General features: G+C 39.3%; 3 protein-coding genes across 5 annotated transcripts; 1 reads left to right on the forward strand and 2 right to left on the reverse strand.

Annotated features, from left to right (window-relative positions):
* Positions 1 to 132: 132 nt before the first annotated feature.
* LOC113590099 (colipase) lies at positions 133 to 2,202 on the reverse strand. Its single transcript, XM_027030070.3, has 3 exons — positions 2,049 to 2,202; positions 1,766 to 1,888; positions 133 to 815 (listed from the first exon to the last, which is right to left on the reverse strand). The coding sequence occupies exons 1-3, from the start codon at positions 2,142 to 2,144 to the stop codon at positions 687 to 689; spliced, it is 348 nt and encodes a 115-aa protein (XP_026885871.2). The 5' UTR covers positions 2,145 to 2,202; the 3' UTR covers positions 133 to 686.
* Positions 2,203 to 3,060: 858 nt separating this feature from the next.
* Positions 3,061 to 5,052, forward strand: lhfpl5b (LHFPL tetraspan subfamily member 5b). Of its 2 annotated transcripts, XM_081707280.1 has the most exons (3): positions 3,061 to 3,791; positions 4,417 to 4,656; positions 4,845 to 5,052. In XM_081707280.1, exons 1-3 carry the CDS (start codon positions 3,380 to 3,382, stop codon positions 4,850 to 4,852), a joined length of 660 nt encoding a protein of 219 aa, XP_081563406.1. In that variant the 5' UTR covers positions 3,061 to 3,379; the 3' UTR covers positions 4,853 to 5,052. The 2 variants fall into 2 exon arrangements, with proteins under 2 accessions (XP_081563406.1, XP_026885870.2); XM_027030069.3 differs by having other exon boundaries at positions 4,417 to 5,052.
* A 137-nt stretch (positions 5,053 to 5,189) lies between these two features.
* Positions 5,190 to 16,497, reverse strand: srpk1a (SRSF protein kinase 1a). 2 transcript variants are annotated; one of them, XM_027030068.3, is made up of 16 exons: positions 16,407 to 16,497; positions 15,548 to 15,602; positions 14,196 to 14,323; positions 13,824 to 13,932; positions 13,614 to 13,701; positions 13,168 to 13,255; positions 12,683 to 12,789; positions 12,200 to 12,365; positions 11,711 to 11,736; positions 11,271 to 11,499; positions 10,631 to 10,939; positions 10,385 to 10,470; positions 9,932 to 10,039; positions 9,545 to 9,614; positions 6,992 to 7,084; positions 5,190 to 6,225 (listed from the first exon to the last, which is right to left on the reverse strand). In XM_027030068.3, the coding sequence occupies exons 1-16, from the start codon at positions 16,417 to 16,419 to the stop codon at positions 6,041 to 6,043; spliced, it is 1,860 nt and encodes a 619-aa protein (XP_026885869.2). In that variant the 5' UTR covers positions 16,420 to 16,497; the 3' UTR covers positions 5,190 to 6,040. The 2 variants fall into 2 exon arrangements, with proteins under 2 accessions (XP_026885869.2, XP_026885868.2); XM_027030067.3 differs by having other exon boundaries at positions 10,385 to 10,485; positions 16,407 to 16,492.
* Positions 16,498 to 17,330: the final 833 nt, after the last annotated feature.

Below are 17,330 nucleotides of genomic sequence, written 5' to 3' on the forward strand. Positions count from 1 at the left end.
TCTTACCCTACCCACTCATGTTAGTGTGAGTGGCTCATCTTTATGCACAGCAGATACAAACAGTCTCTGCACCCCACCATAGATAAGACAAAGAGAAAAATTGCTTGGCCAGACATAGAAATGTAACTTTGTTTGATTTCTATTACTTTATTGTTCATATTGTTCCATAAATGTATTCCATCATACAGTTACTTTAATGGGAAAGTGTGATCCTGGTACAAGTGAACATTGGCCTGGTCATCGTGACATGCAGCATGACATGTTAAAGGAATGATTTAGAGAAAAATCAGCTTTACACAGATTTTTCACTTACCTTAAATGTAGTCAATCAGCCAATACTTATTTGATCATCAAATTACCTTTGTTAACTTTTTCCACTGAAAAAGCTATTACACTAATGGGCTATAAAGTAATACAAGATTATGACCACCTATTAGTTTCATGCAATATGGCTGATCATCTATATTTTGAGGTAATGTGTATTTTGACTGTTCACTTTTGATAAGAACATTGGACAAATACTGTTATGTTTCAGCATTATTGACTGATTCTGTGAGGCATTTTGCAGTTTAATCTAATGCCCAGTTCCATAGACCTTTACATTTTTCAGTGGGAGCATTTACGATTGTGTCATCCATCACAACTGAGGCCCTAAGGTTGTCTTGTTCTTTACTGTCCAGACAGTCTTAGTTGGCATGTTGGGGGTCTACACAGATTCCGAAATTGGTGTTGGTAATGGCACCTCCAATGGAAACATCACCTTTGCACTTGAGTCCATTCTCACATGTGCAGTAGTAATATGTACCATACAGGGTCTGTTGGGAGATTAAATATCAGAGAGCTGCATCTCTCCATATCCTACATACAACAAATAGCAAACTCATGAATGACTTAAAACAGTCAGGCACTGCCACTAAACACGATAGTGTCATTTTAACGTCTAGGTTATTTTTATAACAAAGAATATAATCCCACAGTTCTTTTCCTTGACAGACACACACACACACGTTAAATATCAGCACTCCGCCTGGAGCTGCGATCACATGGCTTCAGACCTTATTCAGGAGTTGAACTCGACACCTGCACCTATTCTAACTTTGTGTAATGTTCTCTCTGTACAGTCACTATGAGGATATTTGCAAGAGAAACATCTGCATACATCTGTCTACAGGAGCACTACATTTACTGCATTGTAAATGAACATTGTTGCTATGGGAAAAGTGATGTTATATTGCTGTTATAGGAAAGCAGACCTAAAACCTGGACCATTCTTTACCCCCATGCCTGATTTGACTCTTAAGAATTTATCAGTTTTTTTACACATCGGTGTTCAGATAAGATTTCTGATGACCTTGACTTTTCTTTGAGAACACAACCAGTAGAAATTCACCCCCACTTTACTACCTTGTTTGGGCCAATTTTTTTTTTTTAATGTTTTTTGAAATGTTCTATAATTTAAATGAAATGTTGAAGTGACCTTTAAGTTAAATGAAACCTTTCATACTTTTGCTTTCTTGTACACAAAAAAGCAGAAATAATTTTGTAAAGAATGTTGTCTTTTGCTGTTGCTTTTCAATTTACACATGCAGAAAAAGACAATGTGACTGCTCATTGAGATATGAAGAGAGTATGTGAAACCCAGAACAGGTCAGAACATTTCAAAGGCTTAACCAGGTAATGCAGGCTGTGTTGTTCTGTGTTGAACTGAGCTGTGCTGCTGCACACATATTGTCCACTGCCCAAATGGATTTGTGAGTGGCTGTACCTTTTTGGAGCATTTCTCCTTCTCTGCAGCGCGTGGAGCACAGCGGGCCAGGCTGATACCAGAGTGGCGGTGGCAGCAGGAGCTCTTACACTGCCCACTGATGAAACACAGCTCTCCATTTTTCTACACGACAGATGCCGTTTAGCCAGAAAACCAATACGGATATATTAATAGGTGTGTTTACAGCAGCTGTGTGCCTCCAGAGAGGGAGGACAGCACTAAAGTATTTGTGTTTCTGCATCTGCAGCAGAGCCACATGCACATGGCCTTTCTATTCTCTTACCAGATTGAAGATAAGACCCCGATCTTCAGGAGTATCCGGAGAGGTGGCCAGAGCCATGGCTACCAGGCACAGAGTAAGCACCAGCAGGGCCCTCATTATTGTACTTCAAGATCCTCAGAAGTCCAGTCACACTGGCATTGAGCAAACCTTTATATTCAAGTGCCTATCAAACATTAATAACATTAATAAAGGTTATCTTTCTCAAACACAACTAAAGTACATCTATAACCCATAGCACTAGGTGGCTGACAGGTGAACAAACACACACACATTCCCATTAGGCCAGACTATGAACAGAAGGTTTTTTCCCAGCAGGGCTCATGTAACACATTGTGTACTGTTTCAGATAATATCTTCCTATGGCTTTTCCTCTAAAGATCTGGGCTAGAAATTTAGCTGCCTTCATTATATATATTTTTATTTAAACTGTTGCAAGCAAATTATTTTTGAATACTTTTTTAAGGCTAATGTCTTATTTTAAAGATATATTTATTGATTTGTTAATATATGAAATATTGAATTTACTTTTATAAGTGCATGTTATAACTATTGCTATCTTTTTGACAGAGAAAATGGTGTTGAAAAATATTGAACAGTAAACCAGATATTTAAATTATTACAGAGCTTTTAATGTATTATTAGGCTATATGTAAAAGAAAATAGTCAGTGATTCATTAAATATAATATTTTGTTTGTTATGAAGACATCCAATATGATTGTTTTTGAAGGAATAGCAGAGGTCTAGGCATCGATGCTTCAGTGCTGCTCTAACCCTTATGTGACTTTAAGCATTTGGCCTGAACTAACAAAGACTAAACAGTTTACTGGAGTAGAAGTAATCAGATATACAATGGGTATAAGTCATCTTATTCTTCTGATCACATAACCATTCATAATTTACATCCTGACACCTTTGTTGGCTAGGATATTGTTTCTGACACAAAAGAACAGGTGACGTACATCCCATTACCAGTGCTTCACTGACTGATAAGTACATGGTAAAGAACACAGAGCTCTTATGCCTCTTGCAACTACCTATGCACTGAAACAGCAGACTTCAAGAGGAAAAAACTACAAAAGGATCTCTCTCATGCTTGTTAGACTGAATTTTTTATATCGTGACTTCAAGATAATAGGCTGAATACTGACAAACACTGCATGTGGGACTCCCCTGAAATGCTGAAGGAATTTACATTAATTTTTACTCAGAACAACTAGAGCCAAGTCACTTTGTTAAATTGAGGGTCATTTCAATTTGTTGAAATTTTGTTAGCCAGTTAGAGCTGTTGGATTTTTCTCACTTTTTTGGATAGTTCTAAATCACTGTCAGCATGGAAAAGATGCTTCCTGCTCAAGAGGCTGCCAAAATTTACCATACCAACTATGTGAGAAATTCTAGAGCCATCGGTGTTCTGTGGGCAGTTTTCACCATATGCTTTTCCATTATCAACGTGGTGGTCTTCATTCAGCCCTACTGGATCGGCGACAGTGTTAACACTCCACAGGCAGGATATTTCGGCCTCTTCTACTACTGTATCGGTAACCCTATAACTACAGAACTGGTCTGCAAAGGGAGCATCCTCGATTTTAAATCAATTCCATCTGAGGCCTTCAAGACTGCAATGTTCTTTGTAGGCACTGCAATGCTGCTTAATGTGGGTACAATGGTTTGTTTCAGTCTTTTCTTTTTCTGCAGCACTGGCAGTGTTTACAAGATATGTGGATGGATGCAAACCGCATCAGGTAAAAGGTACCATTGTAATTTATCTCTGATATTAGTATTCTCCATTTTGAAATTAGCTGTAAACTAGGAAACATTACAAAGCAGGCAAACATCATCTAATTAATTGATTCTTTGGAATTAACCAACCCCAACCTTGTTCTATAAATGTTGGAGAAAACTAACGTTGAACAGAGTTAACATTAAGTTTATTTTCAAATGTTTCGATATATTGGCTTGGTAATATTTTCAATGAGAGTTAAGCAAACTTGTATAATTTTAATGCCAGCTACTGTACTGGAATAAGCAGCAATGTGCATGTGTGGAGGTCGATTTTCGGTTGTATTTTTCCTGCAATGTTATCCAGATGTTATTTCTAAACCAAGGTAAAATTTGAACAAGAGATGTAATTCTTCATGGAAATTAATATGTTTACTTAATTCTGAATTCAATCATGTAGCAGTATATCTTCAGGCATGCAAATCAGGTCCAAATTTCAGACTGCTTTTACATCTGAAAGTTTCACAATTTAATTTTTGCTTCAAATTTAAATGTCAGATACAATATAAATTAAAAATAACATTTTGCATTTAATTCACATTTCTAATGGAAATTTAAAAAAACAGAACACTGTACACTGTCCCCTAGCTGTACTGTTGGTGATGGGCTGTATGATTTACCCGGATGGATGGAACTCTGCTGAGGTGAAGCGCATGTGCGGCGAACGCACGACCAAATATAGCCTGGGGAACTGCACCATACGCTGGGCTTATATCCTAGCAATCATTTGTATCCTGGATGCACTCATGCTGTCACTCCTTGCCTTCACTCTGGGGAACCGGCAAGAAAGTCTGCTACCTGATGACTTCCAAGTTGATAGTGGTGAAGGTAAGAATCATAGCTCACATACACAGTAAATGCACACCACATTTGGCACTTCACTTTGAGCATGGTGTGACATTGCCAAATTTACACTTGACTCCAATGTTCAGAATCTGTTGTATGAATGTATGAAGTAAGACTAAATATAAGGTTTCAGATTTCAAGGTTGTCCCTAACAATTTAATGTGTTACAGGAAATTAATGAATCTAGAAGACTTTGGCAAGTATTAACAAGAAGAGCAACCACACATCACTGGGCACAACCCCTAAAGGCAGATGGATAGACAAGTTCAATTTAGAATTCAGTCTTTCTACCAAAAACTTTGGGAAACATTTATCAAATTTACTCAGCATCGGAACTAGTTAAAATCTCCATTACTACCTTGTTTTATTCTTACTTGACATCTAGCATGTAGGCTAAAATGTGGAAATTCCTATACAATCTAATCTTAATTTTATACAACATTCATCTAAATTCTAGGAATCCTAAGATAACTGTTAAATGCAGCACATCAAATAATATAAGCAGTGAAATTGCACCCATCTTCCAAACGCTTTATTAAAACATTTCTGGCCAGCTAAATAATCTTAGTTAATATACAATAGTAGTATTTATTTAAAAACTGTACATGGCTGTAATATACAGATCAAGGCAAAGTCTTTGGTACACATATATATACACACAAACAAACATTATCTTTTTCACATTTTGCCCCTTTTGGTGGTGTTTAAGTTATTTTCATTGTGTGGAAGCTTCTTGAACATAATTTCCTACTGAACAAGACAACAAATAACCTCTCAAGTGTAATCTTGTGACAGACCAAAAATGCCTTACCACATAGAAGGAAAAAAACAGAAAAACAGAAAATGACTGATGCTTGTAACTGAGACAAAATTACACAGTGATGTGGTATTTCCTGAAATAAACTATAAACCAGTTAAACTCATTTCCTACAATCTTAATGTAAACCCATTTACACCGCCTTCACACAGTTCCTTTTTACACAGCCTTCTCTCTCAAAATGTGTATCTTCCTAAATCTAGGAAACACATCTAACAAAATGATCCACTGGGTGTGGTCTTGCATTGACCTAGCAAAAGAACATGGGCCTTTCAACATAGCACAGTTTCAATACTATAGATGACGTTCCCTAAAATTCTTTCATGCGTTGTACAAATCAAGATGGAGAGGACAAAAAAAAGGAGAGGAAGAATCTCTGCCTCAGGGAATATAATTCAAGACAGTATTCCACAGGTGAACAGAATAAGCCACACAAAACAAATAAGTAGCATTCTGTTATGCACTTAAACCTGGAAAGTGACACATTGCAGATTCGTTTTGTGGAAGTAGAGGACAATTTGGAGCAGTGTAGTGGCTTAGGCAAAATCACTAGAGGGCAAGCCAGGGGTGGTGCAGACATTCAGCAGCTGTGGCTCGTTTCTCAGGGACGAGCTCCAGCATAGGGAGCAGAAAGTCTGTGAAGGCCTCGGCATCCTCTTGTGACCACTCATATTTATCCAGCAGAACTTCCAGCAGACCCCATGGCTTTAGTTTGGTGATGTGTTTCAGGTCACCTGCAGAGAATGCAGTAAGAGACTGCACATGACATGCCTGGGGTTCTCTACTCACATAGTTTGATGGAAACGATCATAAAGTGCAACAGTACTTGGAGCAGTGTTTACAAATCTCAGCTGGATTAAGTGTGATTACGAGACACCAACAGTCAGTGCACTCTGAAAATGGCTATGAACAGCATGTAAATTTGGTATGTGAGAACAGATCATTCAATGTGAATATCTAACAAAAGGTCAGTGCACTCAGCTAAAGTGTTTTTTTATAAGCAGTGCTATTTTAAAGTAAGAATTCATTCACTGTATTGCATGACACAAAATTAATGAAATGCTTTAGTTGCAGCCTAACAGAAAAGATTTTTAACTGAGTACATGAGCACAAAGAGCAGATAATATCCTCTCTGAAAATGGTACGAATAAACAGCCATCTTTCACAGAACAATTCTTTTAGTTGTTTCTCGCGTGCGCGCACACACACACACACACACACACCCTTTACTTGTAACTGAGCACAGGCTAAAGCACGTCATCATGAGTGCATAGGGTTAGAGGAAACTTTGCTCTTTCACTCTTCCCAGAAATTAAATTTATTAAAGCCACCGAGTTGTGAGTTGTCTGAAGGTATTGGTGAACCTATTTAATTCTCCCTCACACACACACACGAACCACTTGCATAATCTTAATACCAAAATATCAGTTTCCATGGTCTTAATTCTTCTCTCTACTGAGAATCTTTCATTACAAAACGGAAATCACAAGACAGCATTACCTTTTTTGGTGAAGAAGTCCTTGGAGTATTTTCCCGTCATTATAAGTTTACATGGGACCATCCCCAGCAGCTCAATGATCAAAGCAATGTGGTCTGCCATTGTGCACAGCAACACAAAAGGGGGTGTTGTGAAGGGGTCGGAAAGAGGAGGGAGGAAGGGGTGGAAGAAACAAACGGCAGATTGATCAAACAGTTTATGGTCAATTATCCACCCTGGGACAAGAGGGAAAGTGGAGTAGAAGCAAGTAGCTCAATTCTGACAGCAGACAGTGTGCAGTCAAGACTGGTTCCTTTATTCTGGTGTCTTACCAGATCTTAACCTCTGAACACTTGCCAGAGGCAGAACTTTAAAGCACAGTTCAAAACAGGCTTCAGTATCAGGGTGCAGTCTTCTAGTTAACCATTTCTAAGACATAAATTTCACATTCTTTTAGAAGATGGCCACCAGTCAGTATCATTTGGGGGGGTTTTGCTGGATGACAACTTGAAATCAGTAAACTTGAAATCTGCTCTACTGCAGTGCTCATGCTCCCTTTCCAAATGTGCTGCTGATAACAGTTGTGACTTTACTGTTGGTGGTATCCATTTGGAAACATGATCGTGCACATTACTTTTAGCAGTTGTTTCACCAGCTTAAGAAGAAATTTATAAGACATATTACATTCACAACGCATTTGTGGTGATTTTAGAAACTTAAATGTAAAAAGATGTCTACACTATTTTGTTATGTCTCCAAGAGTTACACAGGCTTGTCTGCGTCTGAAACATGCCGTCAGAGAAAAAGCTGTAAATGCTGTCACGCTTGCCCTCAAGGTCCAGGCCAGAGGTGTTCCAGCACCAGCGTGTACCTTTCCAGCTGAAGTATTCCTGTGAGAATTTCCCACACAGACCAGAGTGATATGGAATTCAACTCAAAAGTTCAAATGATCAGCATGATGTGGTCTAGAGGAAAAAGTCAACGCGTGACAGACATGCAACCTTTTCACACCCTAATAAAATCTGCCACACAAGTTGGGAAAATTAAATGGTGGAGAATTATGCAACCTCACATAGAGAATCAACATAGCAAGTGGAACAAAACGTCAGGAATGAGAAACCCCAAACCAGAAGCACCAATAGCACTGCATCTGAGTCATCACAGGCAGTGCTACATAATTAGCTGAATACAATATGTTGTGCTTTACTGATATAGCCCTGCAGAGATGGAATTTTTTGAACCACCGTGGTGAAAAATACCAAACTATGAGTCAGTCATTCACTTTGTTGAGTATGACGAGGTGCGTTAGTCTTATTTCCAAATACGTTTGATTCTTTAAAAACGCATCTTAATTTAGGCATAACAGAGGAAGTTTGACTTGACAAACACAGTGAGCAGGGGGAAGAAAGAGAGAGAGAGAGATCAGTGTCATAGGAGATTAAATCAATGCTACACATGACAGGTAATATGATACAAAGAGGTTAGGCTTGCGCTGTGAGAGACAGCTGCATTGTAGCATACAGGCCATGCACTACATTAGCTGTCCTTATTTCAATGAATAAACACCCAAATAAATCTCATTCCTGGCACAAATTGCAACACACCACTTGCACCAACAGTTTCACTAAAACAATGAACTCAGATCTAATTCACTGATCATGTAACTAACATTTTGGCTTCCCTATATGTGAGTCAAAATACAGAAGAAGAATTAGAGGAAGTAATAAGCATCATAAAAGCAGAATGGTAAATAGTAACTCCAGACTACTGGCTGTGACTGAGATCCTGAGGTATGCATAAATGCTGATGAAAAACCTCTTTGCACATGCTATGAATAAGTGTAAGGATAACTGACAGATGATCAGATGCAGTCTATGCTGAGCAAAAACAAGGCTACCTACACACACACACACACACACACACACACACACACACACAAACACACAAAAATTGCTGCCTCATTTGGGTTAAAATTTTTATAGGGAGCAATAATCAATACATCCAAAGTGTATCAAGAGGGAAACAGGAAAATCAGGTGAGATGAGAGAACTGAGCATGACGAACAAACTAGAATGTGGACAGAGAAAGTGGATACTTTTGCTCAAATCTGTTCTGAGAAAAGCAGCTTTGATTGTCAGAGGGGAAACAGGCCCAGTAACATTTCTATTAAATTATAATTTAAATTTATATTATAGTAAATAATGTGCCTTGAAATAGAAACAAAGAAGAGCAGAGTTAGAGGTGTGATGCGGTCACAGTTCATTAGCACTAGAAAACAGGTGTTTGACTGCAAACTGCAGTTTATATTAAGCATTCTGTTTTGATTCATTGATCAGTAAAGCCAAAAGAGGTACACAAACTGAATCCGTCAGTAGGCATGCATGGACTGTGTGGTTCAGAACATTAATCCTAGCCCTCAACTAAAGCTATGCCAACATGGGCGTTGTCCTAACAACATGCCTGAAGTCACGTTTAGCAATATAACGGCTGAAAATATCTAATATCACCACAAAGATGTCAATGTGTTGTTTCAACTGAAAGAGGAAGTGAAAACAATAGAGAAGAAATGGCTTTACCTTCATCTCTGGAGTAATCTTCACCAGAGTGGGGTTCAAACAAGTAATCGCCCGTTGCTAGCTCAAATGCCTGGATTGGAGGAACCAGAGAGGGAGGGAGAATGCAATAAGAAAGAATTTCCAGAAAAAACTGCTGACCCTTCATGTACTCCTGTAAAGAACCAGTTGTCTATAATGAGCATTTCAGACTCATCTCTCCCTTTAGTGACAAAGCACAAACACTAGATGCTGCATATTTCACACAATATGTAAACAGCTTTGTATAAAAACAACCAAGTCACTGCTGTCAATATGGGGCATTACAAAGTAAACATGCAGCAGTTCTTTGTCTTGAACTGCTAGGATAAACCTTTGCTGCTACACTGTATACAGTAATGCACCTCTCACCATACAAGCTGTACTCCATATGTCAGCCGGTGTGCTGTAACCTGCTCCAATAAGTACCTCCAGGGAGCGATACTGCCTCGTCTGAATGTCCTCGGTAAAGTGTTTGTGCTGCAGGAGACAGCAGTCAATTCATGGGTCCTTGCTCAGATCAACCAAGTGGAGGATTCATTCTCAACAACATGGAGCAGACAAGGCCATGACTATTGTGGTGGACATTAATGTGCTTTGATTCCTGATTTTTCGCAATGTTACATTATCAGGCATTATAATCTGGTACAACTCCTTTAAGATGTGACAAAAGTAATTTTGTTTCAATTCCCTTCAAGAGGCTAATGACAGCTTCAATGTGAGAACAGTCACCCACAAGAGGCTAATCTTAAAGAGGAAAGACCATGGCCATGGCAAAACATTAAATGTAGCTGGCAATGAACAGAAAGGTAAAAAGCCTCTCACCACCCAGCAGGCATTGCCCAAATCAGCAATCTTGACCTTGATCTTGTCTGAATTTTGTGGTTCCAGAGGATTGACCAGAAAGTTCCCTGCCGATAATTTAGCTGTTAAGGGGGTCACAGGGACAATTAAACAATTATGGTGTTTGAAGCATATACATACATGCACACATACACAAAGCTCAGGTCAAGAGAATGAAGACAAAAGAGAAAGAAAGCACTAAACAGCACGTTTATGAAGTGGGCAAACCATTTTTCAGGCTCTCCCGTGTTGTGGCATGGTTGTCCATCACTGGGCTGGCTTGCAGCTCTTCCTCTTCCTTCACCTCTCCATTGCTGTGGTTGTCCAGGCCTGGCCCAGGAGAGCAGGCCCCGTTACAGTATTCATAGAGGTTCTGGGATTGCTCCTCTGAGGGTCCCGAGTTAGCATTGTGGTGGTCCTGCTTCTGTCGGTCATCTTCATCTCCATTTTCCTCGGTTAGGGCCTGCCTGTCAGGCAGGTGGCCATTGTAGTTGAGCTCGGCTGAGGCATCCGAGGCCAGCCGTGCTCTGGGGTTGTCTGGGCAGAGAGGAAAGACGCTGGTATACCACTGGAGTGCAATATGGCTGCTTGGACAACCCATCCACCAGTCAGGAGATTTTAAAAGCGGTTTCTTAAGAAATTCAAGCCAATTCAGAGCATTTGACATCTACCTTCATTCCAGTCTGAAAGAGATCAAAACTTTTCACAATAACAGAGCTTATCTTTCCAGAACTAAACCATTAGCCCTCAAACCAACCAGTGTGCACAAAATGATTCTCAGCAAAGGGTTTAGGAAATTAACATCAGATTTTACACAAAACTCTAGTTATAAAACAAGAAGTACATCTAGTTGCTCACACAAACCAACCTATTACTTCCTCTTCAGCAAAGTCCTGAATCGAGGTGTGTCTGAGAGGGGCATATAGAGGGGATTTGGGGGACTGTGGGTCCTCCTCCTCCTCCTCCTCCTCGTCCTGCCCAACCTCGGGTCCCTTGGCCATCTCCTCCAGGTCCAGGATGCACTTCTCCAGCAACTCTGCTTGACGCTTCTGCTTCTTCTTCAGCTTCTTCTTTTTGTTTTTTGACATTTTGGGTGCCTAGCACGAAAAACAAACGCACAGGTGTTCTTGCTAGCTATGGTAAACAGAGCAATAGTGCAGAGCCACTGTATGAAGCCAGAAGATGCCCGAAGCATTTTTGAGAGAAATGTTTTTGCTGAGGCTTTTATCAGTTATGAGTAAAAAAAAAAATGCTCAGGCTGCTGAGTCGTGAGTTTATAACTGCTTCTGAAACTACAGGCTGACTTACTTGTTTAGGTGCTGGTGCCGTGCTCACTGAAACACATACAGGGGAAAGGGATAAATCAGCACAAAAAGAAGAGAGAGACTGCTACAAGACACACATCACAGATTCCACTGTCACCCAAATGCCACGCTGTAGACACAAACAAAGTAATCAGACTGGCTGTGCTGGAGAGCATAGGGGACTGTCAGAATGTCAGCATGTATAGTGAAAATAAACAGTAAAGAGTTCACAACAAGCACATTAAAAGAGCATGTTCACGCATGTCTAGAATATGCCATTAAAACTGGTTTTATCAGAGGAAAATAAAGCTGGTGAAAATGGGTGTTACACTGAGAAAAAATCTGCCCACATGTGTCTAAAAACAGTAAATTTGATAGAGAGCAGAGATTGTGTGCTCGAGAGAGGAGTGAAGTCGGTGAGAGAGCAAGCAAGAGTAAGTGAGGGAGAGAGAGCATGTGCGAGGTCAGTGAGACAGGGCAAGAGAGTAAAAACCTGCTGATCCAGAGGGAGGGGGCGCTCCTGCTTTTTGCCACTCGGTGGCTTCAGCTGCCAGCCTCCTCACATACGCCTCATCTACACTCATCAGTATGTTCTCTGGCTTAATGTCTGTATGAATGATTTTACACTTTGTATGCAAGTAGTCAAGGCCCTGCAGAACCTGTGTGTGTAAAACAAAAGTGGCATTTCATTTCTACAACTGTGCTGTCATTCAGATAACACTAGAACATTAGAAATCACAAAAAAAGGCATGACATGTGGATTCATCAGGCAGGGTCAGAGGTCAATAAACTTGTTCATTTGGTAAAACATTTTAGTTTCATCTTCACTTTTATAATCAGCCTGGTAAAAAACTACTAACAAATTACATATATTAGTAAACAAATTAATTTGCAGCTATTATAGCTGTGACCAATCAGTACTGCGTGTTAATCACTATGCTCAACGAAACTGTGGGGCAAGACAGGGTAGTGTTACCTGTCGAATGATGCTCTTCACACATGGCAGGGGTAACCCTTGATAATTGGATTTGATAATCCATTTAAGTAAATGGTGTCCTAGAACTTCAAATACCATGCACACATCTGGGAATTCAAATTAAGGTTAAGAACACTCATCATACAAATATCAGTGATAGAAGCAGTCGGAATTAAATGGGCGAACACGCAATAAATAATCCACTCTAATTAGTGCAAAAAAATTAAGAGGACACAGCTTGCTCTGGTAAGGTTGTATGGTTGTGCTAGGGCATGTAGGAATGTAAAATATCTTTTTAAAAAAGAAAAAAAAAAAAAAAAAGGAACAAATGCCTTGCAGCCAGAAAGACACTGAATTCAGCCTGGTCTCCAACACCTGTGCAAGCATTCCTAAACACTTTTGAAGAAACACACCTGAACTGACCCCCTACAGCCCCACCCACCCAAACCCCCAGACCCCACCATGTGGGTTATGGGAGAGGATACGAGTTCCATTGATCCCTGAGATTTTAAAGTCATCCAACAGCTGAACCACCATCTCTCTGTTTGGATCACCAGGGTCCGTGTTTCTAACCTGCACACAGAAAGAGCACACACATGCATTCACACATATATAATGTAAAATGAGGAGGATCCAACAAAAATGTAAGACTGTACACAAACATGACTAAATTAGATAAACATGATTAAACAATATGTTTCATAGAGAAAGGAATACAAAAATATGAGTTATACACACAAACTAAATTAGAGAGAGAATATAACTGCAAAATGCATGCACTGCATTATAGCTTATAGCACACAAGTCTCATTTGCAGCGTCACTGTGGACAGAACTGCTGTAAAGGTCGTGTGCATCAGAGACTGTGTCAGATAGAACAGTGTATCACTTTGCAGGCAGCTTATGAGAGTCGGAGTCGGTCCAGCACTTACAGATCTTAACAGCTTAATTTCATCCAGGGCTGTCTCAGTATAGTGCTCTGCACTCTTCACCACTTTCATTGCCACAAACCGTTTTCCTCTGGAGAATGAGAAAGGGAGAAAAAAAAAATACAATGAAGAAAGAATGAAGGGCGGGGCCCCCCCCCCAATCATTGGGGGGATTGAGATGAACTACTCTGTTTAACCAAAGTCAGAACTTACTGGATGTCCCAGGCGAGCCACACTGTGGAGAAATGACCCCAACCCAGCTTACGGATCACATGATACTTCCCATTATAGAGGTCTCCTATCTTCACATGGTGGTAGCCACCTAGGCAGACAAAAAAGGCAACTTAGATTATAAATAAATAAATAAATTTTAAAAAGGCAGACCAATTAGTTTCTGCATAAGTGAATGTGCCAAGCACTACTCCTAATGGCCTAGTCTAATTAAAGCTTCCACACTTGCCATAATTCATCTCTCTCATAAGCAAGTTGACTTCTATAGCAATATTAGACACATGCAGTGAATAAGCAAATACCATGAGGGTCATAATATACTGTACCAAAGTTAAAGTGGGTGCTGGTGCTCACCTTTGCAGTAGTCATTGGGGTCTTCCTGCTCTTCATCATCAGAGCCCAAGATCTCCTCATCAGGTTCCTGCTGCTGGGGCTCTGCCGGTGGATGCTGATGAGACACGCCTCTCGGGGGCTGAGGGGGCCTAGAGAACAAAAAGGTCATTGCTAAAGATTAAAGGTCTTTACTAAAACACTAAAGCACTGCCCTAGTGTCTGTGACAATCTTTTTCAAGTTTAACTTTTGAGATTCTGTAAGACCACCATGGCTGTGTGATGTGGCAAAAAAATATCACAACCTTGCAAAACACCTAATCAGAATTAAACTTTGAGCTAAATCATCAGACCAAGGGAATTAAGGTTTTAATTATATTTCTAGAGGCATGTACAGTCAAACGACATCACACACATTGCTAAACTACCCCAAATAAAATGTACTGGATGATTTTGTATCCCCATCAAATACCCCCATTGAGTGCTGTATTAAAGAAGACAACCCTGAGGGAAGCTGGAAAAGGTGCCCATGGTTAATCACCACTATCCCTTTGAAGCATAAAAATTCAATAAATATATAAAATATTGTTAAGAAAATTAACAATACAATATACAATATTCCACCACAGCCAGGTCTATTCTTTTGGAGCTTGTTAAATGTATTGCCAAATCAAATGCAAGGCAGAAACTAATAAGTAACTGCTAGCAGCAATTTTAATATGCCAACACAGTACAGAGCAGATATAGTACTAATATTATCAACAACAAGGACAAACCTGTATAAGTCTCCATAACACCATAAAAACAGACACTACTTGTGAAACAAGTTTATAGAATGAGGATGGAGAATATTTTAGCTGTCAATGGTTTTAAATAATACAATGAAATCAAATATGCCAGTCAAACAACTAGATAGAATCCTAGTACATTAACTGCACATTGATTCAAGTTACTTATTATCCTCTCAGAAAATCCCTTTGATTCAGTATTGTTCTTGACATTCATCTATCCTTTAGTTGATCTTGCTGTGCAGAGAAGAAACGGGGTGGGGAAAAATACTCAAGGCTTCTTTTCTTCCCTTGACATACTCTGTTTTATAAACTAGTGGATTTAGAAATTATCCACAGATTTACATGTGTATGGTGTCTCAGACACCCAGAATGGGATGCCTTTGTCAGTGAGGGTCCTGACGCTTTAGGTATTTTTAGGTCCCCAATTCAAACTTTAAACTAAGTCAATAAAAATATAAGGATGAAATTACGTATACTCTTCATTACTCTGTATTGTGGTTGGTCTACTATAGGATATATGCGCCATCTTTTCCTCTTTCTCTAGACACTGAACGGAATCTAAAATCTCCCAAAAGAAAAACTCACTTCTTGACTGACTTCTTGGCTTTCGATCTTTTCTTCCTCGCCTGTAGAGCGAGAACTGTTAGGAGGGGAAGAGAATTATTTTAGAAAAGAACAGAATACTCAACGTAACACAAATACTTCAATTAATTAAAGCACTGACAAAAACCACACATTTGTTTTATTTTAGAGTGAACGTCTATGCTATCCAACCTAGCTATCTTACGTTAACTATCTTAGACGGAACTCTTTTGTATGTAAACAGTGCACTTGTTTCCACATATAGCTAGCTAGAGACATAGATATCGATAGTTAGCTACGTTTCCCAACCTAGTTAACTCATGTGACTGACTGATACGGTACGATACGATTCCTGAGGTTTCCACGCATGGTAAGAGAACAAGAAGGTCTTGGATAACGTTAGTTTACTAGCTAGTTAGCACTCAGTATTTGTGCGGCTAGCTCGCAATTAGCTATAATTGTATTTTAACATGCATTAAAAAAAAGGTTAGGAATAAACGGGTACACGCATGCTGTAAATATTAATAGCAAACGTTAATAACTATTAATGATAAGCTGGCTAAATGCTAACTCTGTTGTTGGTAGCTATAGTATATAACCTCGGTTGTTGGCTGCCTGGCTATCTTACCTAGCTAACCTAGTTAGCACCCTCTTAGCTAGCTAGCTAACCTTAACCCTTGTGTGACGTTATGTAGCGCTGAAGTGCATGCAGCTTTCGAAGTACTCGTGATGTAAATTATATTTTACGAGACAAATAGAAAATCTGACGAGTTCGAGTCGTACATCATTTAGTCTGCTACATATATAAGCAATCAAAGGCCAAACGTCAACAACATGTACGCATAATCTTAGAAGAGATCACCTTTTCTCTCCATGTTGGCCCGGTAGTTGGTGACTTGAATGTCGCACGCATGCGCGACACCAGCTTCACGCAATCTGTACCTCGTGTCCACGCCCCTTAGGCAAAGTCTGGTCGATATTATTCAGATTGCCGTGGTAAAGGAAAAAATCCTTTGCGAGCTGAAAACATGTAAAGCTCACGTTGACAACTATGTAACACATAGAGCATATTTTAAAATTTGATTAAATAGCCGAATATACATCGAATTAATTAAAATGCAAAACTGTCAATAACCGAACACCTAAATGACGCCATCAGTTTCGAGCGTTATTTATACCGCAACTTGTTCAGATCAACCGACTAGCATTGTGCGATGTCGGATTTTCTTTTCTTCTGTGTAAATTGTGTCTCCATTCATTTATTCAGAGCCTATTTCAATTCATATTTAAAGTAATTCTGAATATTAGCACCGTGGCAAATTGCAATGAAATTTGAGATCTTACACACATGTATACTGAATGGGTAATGTCAGTACATCCGTAGTAACAGCTTCCATTTTGCGTCCTTAGTTTGTTGTTGCTTTAACAGCAATTATAGAATTATGTTGTTCAGCAGTGTTCAGTTACGTCAGTGAGCCTTCTTAAGAGGTATTCTTCATATCAACTTCACCTGTCAAATACCCTTAAGTGAAATCATAAATAATACTTTAAAATAAAACATCGAACAAAGAATAAATGTACCTTAATATCCTATAGCACTAAGCAGAATGTTCGGATGTATATTGTGTTTGTGTGACCACAAGGAGAACGTGGAAAGAGACACAGGTTCTATACTACACAGACTTGTTACAATTAATTTTCAGCAAACAAACACAGAAGTCCCAAGAAAATGAGAAAAATAAATAACTTAATGAACATGCAGGTTCATTATTTTAATGTCAGGGTT

This window comes from Electrophorus electricus, chromosome 25 (assembly GCF_041902795.1).
Source record: "Electrophorus electricus isolate QZ-2024a chromosome 25, ASM4190279v1, whole genome shotgun sequence".
Taxonomy (NCBI): Eukaryota; Metazoa; Chordata; class Actinopteri; order Gymnotiformes; family Gymnotidae; genus Electrophorus; species Electrophorus electricus.

What these genes read in the sequence shown, in the direction of transcription:
- srpk1a (XM_027030067.3), bottom strand. An exon ending in TGGCTCGCCTGGGACATCCA is followed by an intron (nt 13,702 to 13,823) that starts GTAAGTTCTGAC and finishes CTCATTCTCCAG; the next exon opens with AGGAAAACGGTTTGTGGCAA. An exon ending in GGACTTCTTCACCAAAAAAG is followed by an intron (nt 6,226 to 6,991) that starts GTAATGCTGTCT and finishes CATTCTCTGCAG; the next exon opens with GTGACCTGAAACACATCACC.
- LOC113590099 (XM_027030070.3), bottom strand. Translation starts at nt 2,144, where the DNA reads ATGAGGGCCCTGCTGGTGCTTACTCTGTGCCTGGTAGCCATGGCTCTG. An exon ending in GGGGTCTTATCTTCAATCTG is followed by an intron (nt 1,889 to 2,048) that starts GTAAGAGAATAG and finishes TCTGTCGTGTAG; the next exon opens with AAAAATGGAGAGCTGTGTTT. An exon ending in AGGAGAAATGCTCCAAAAAG is followed by an intron (nt 816 to 1,765) that starts GTACAGCCACTC and finishes ATCTCCCAACAG; the next exon opens with ACCCTGTATGGTACATATTA.
- lhfpl5b (XM_027030069.3), top strand. Translation starts at nt 3,380, where the DNA reads ATGGAAAAGATGCTTCCTGCTCAAGAGGCTGCCAAAATTTACCATACC. An exon ending in ATGGATGCAAACCGCATCAG is followed by an intron (nt 3,792 to 4,416) that starts GTAAAAGGTACC and finishes ACTGTCCCCTAG; the next exon opens with CTGTACTGTTGGTGATGGGC.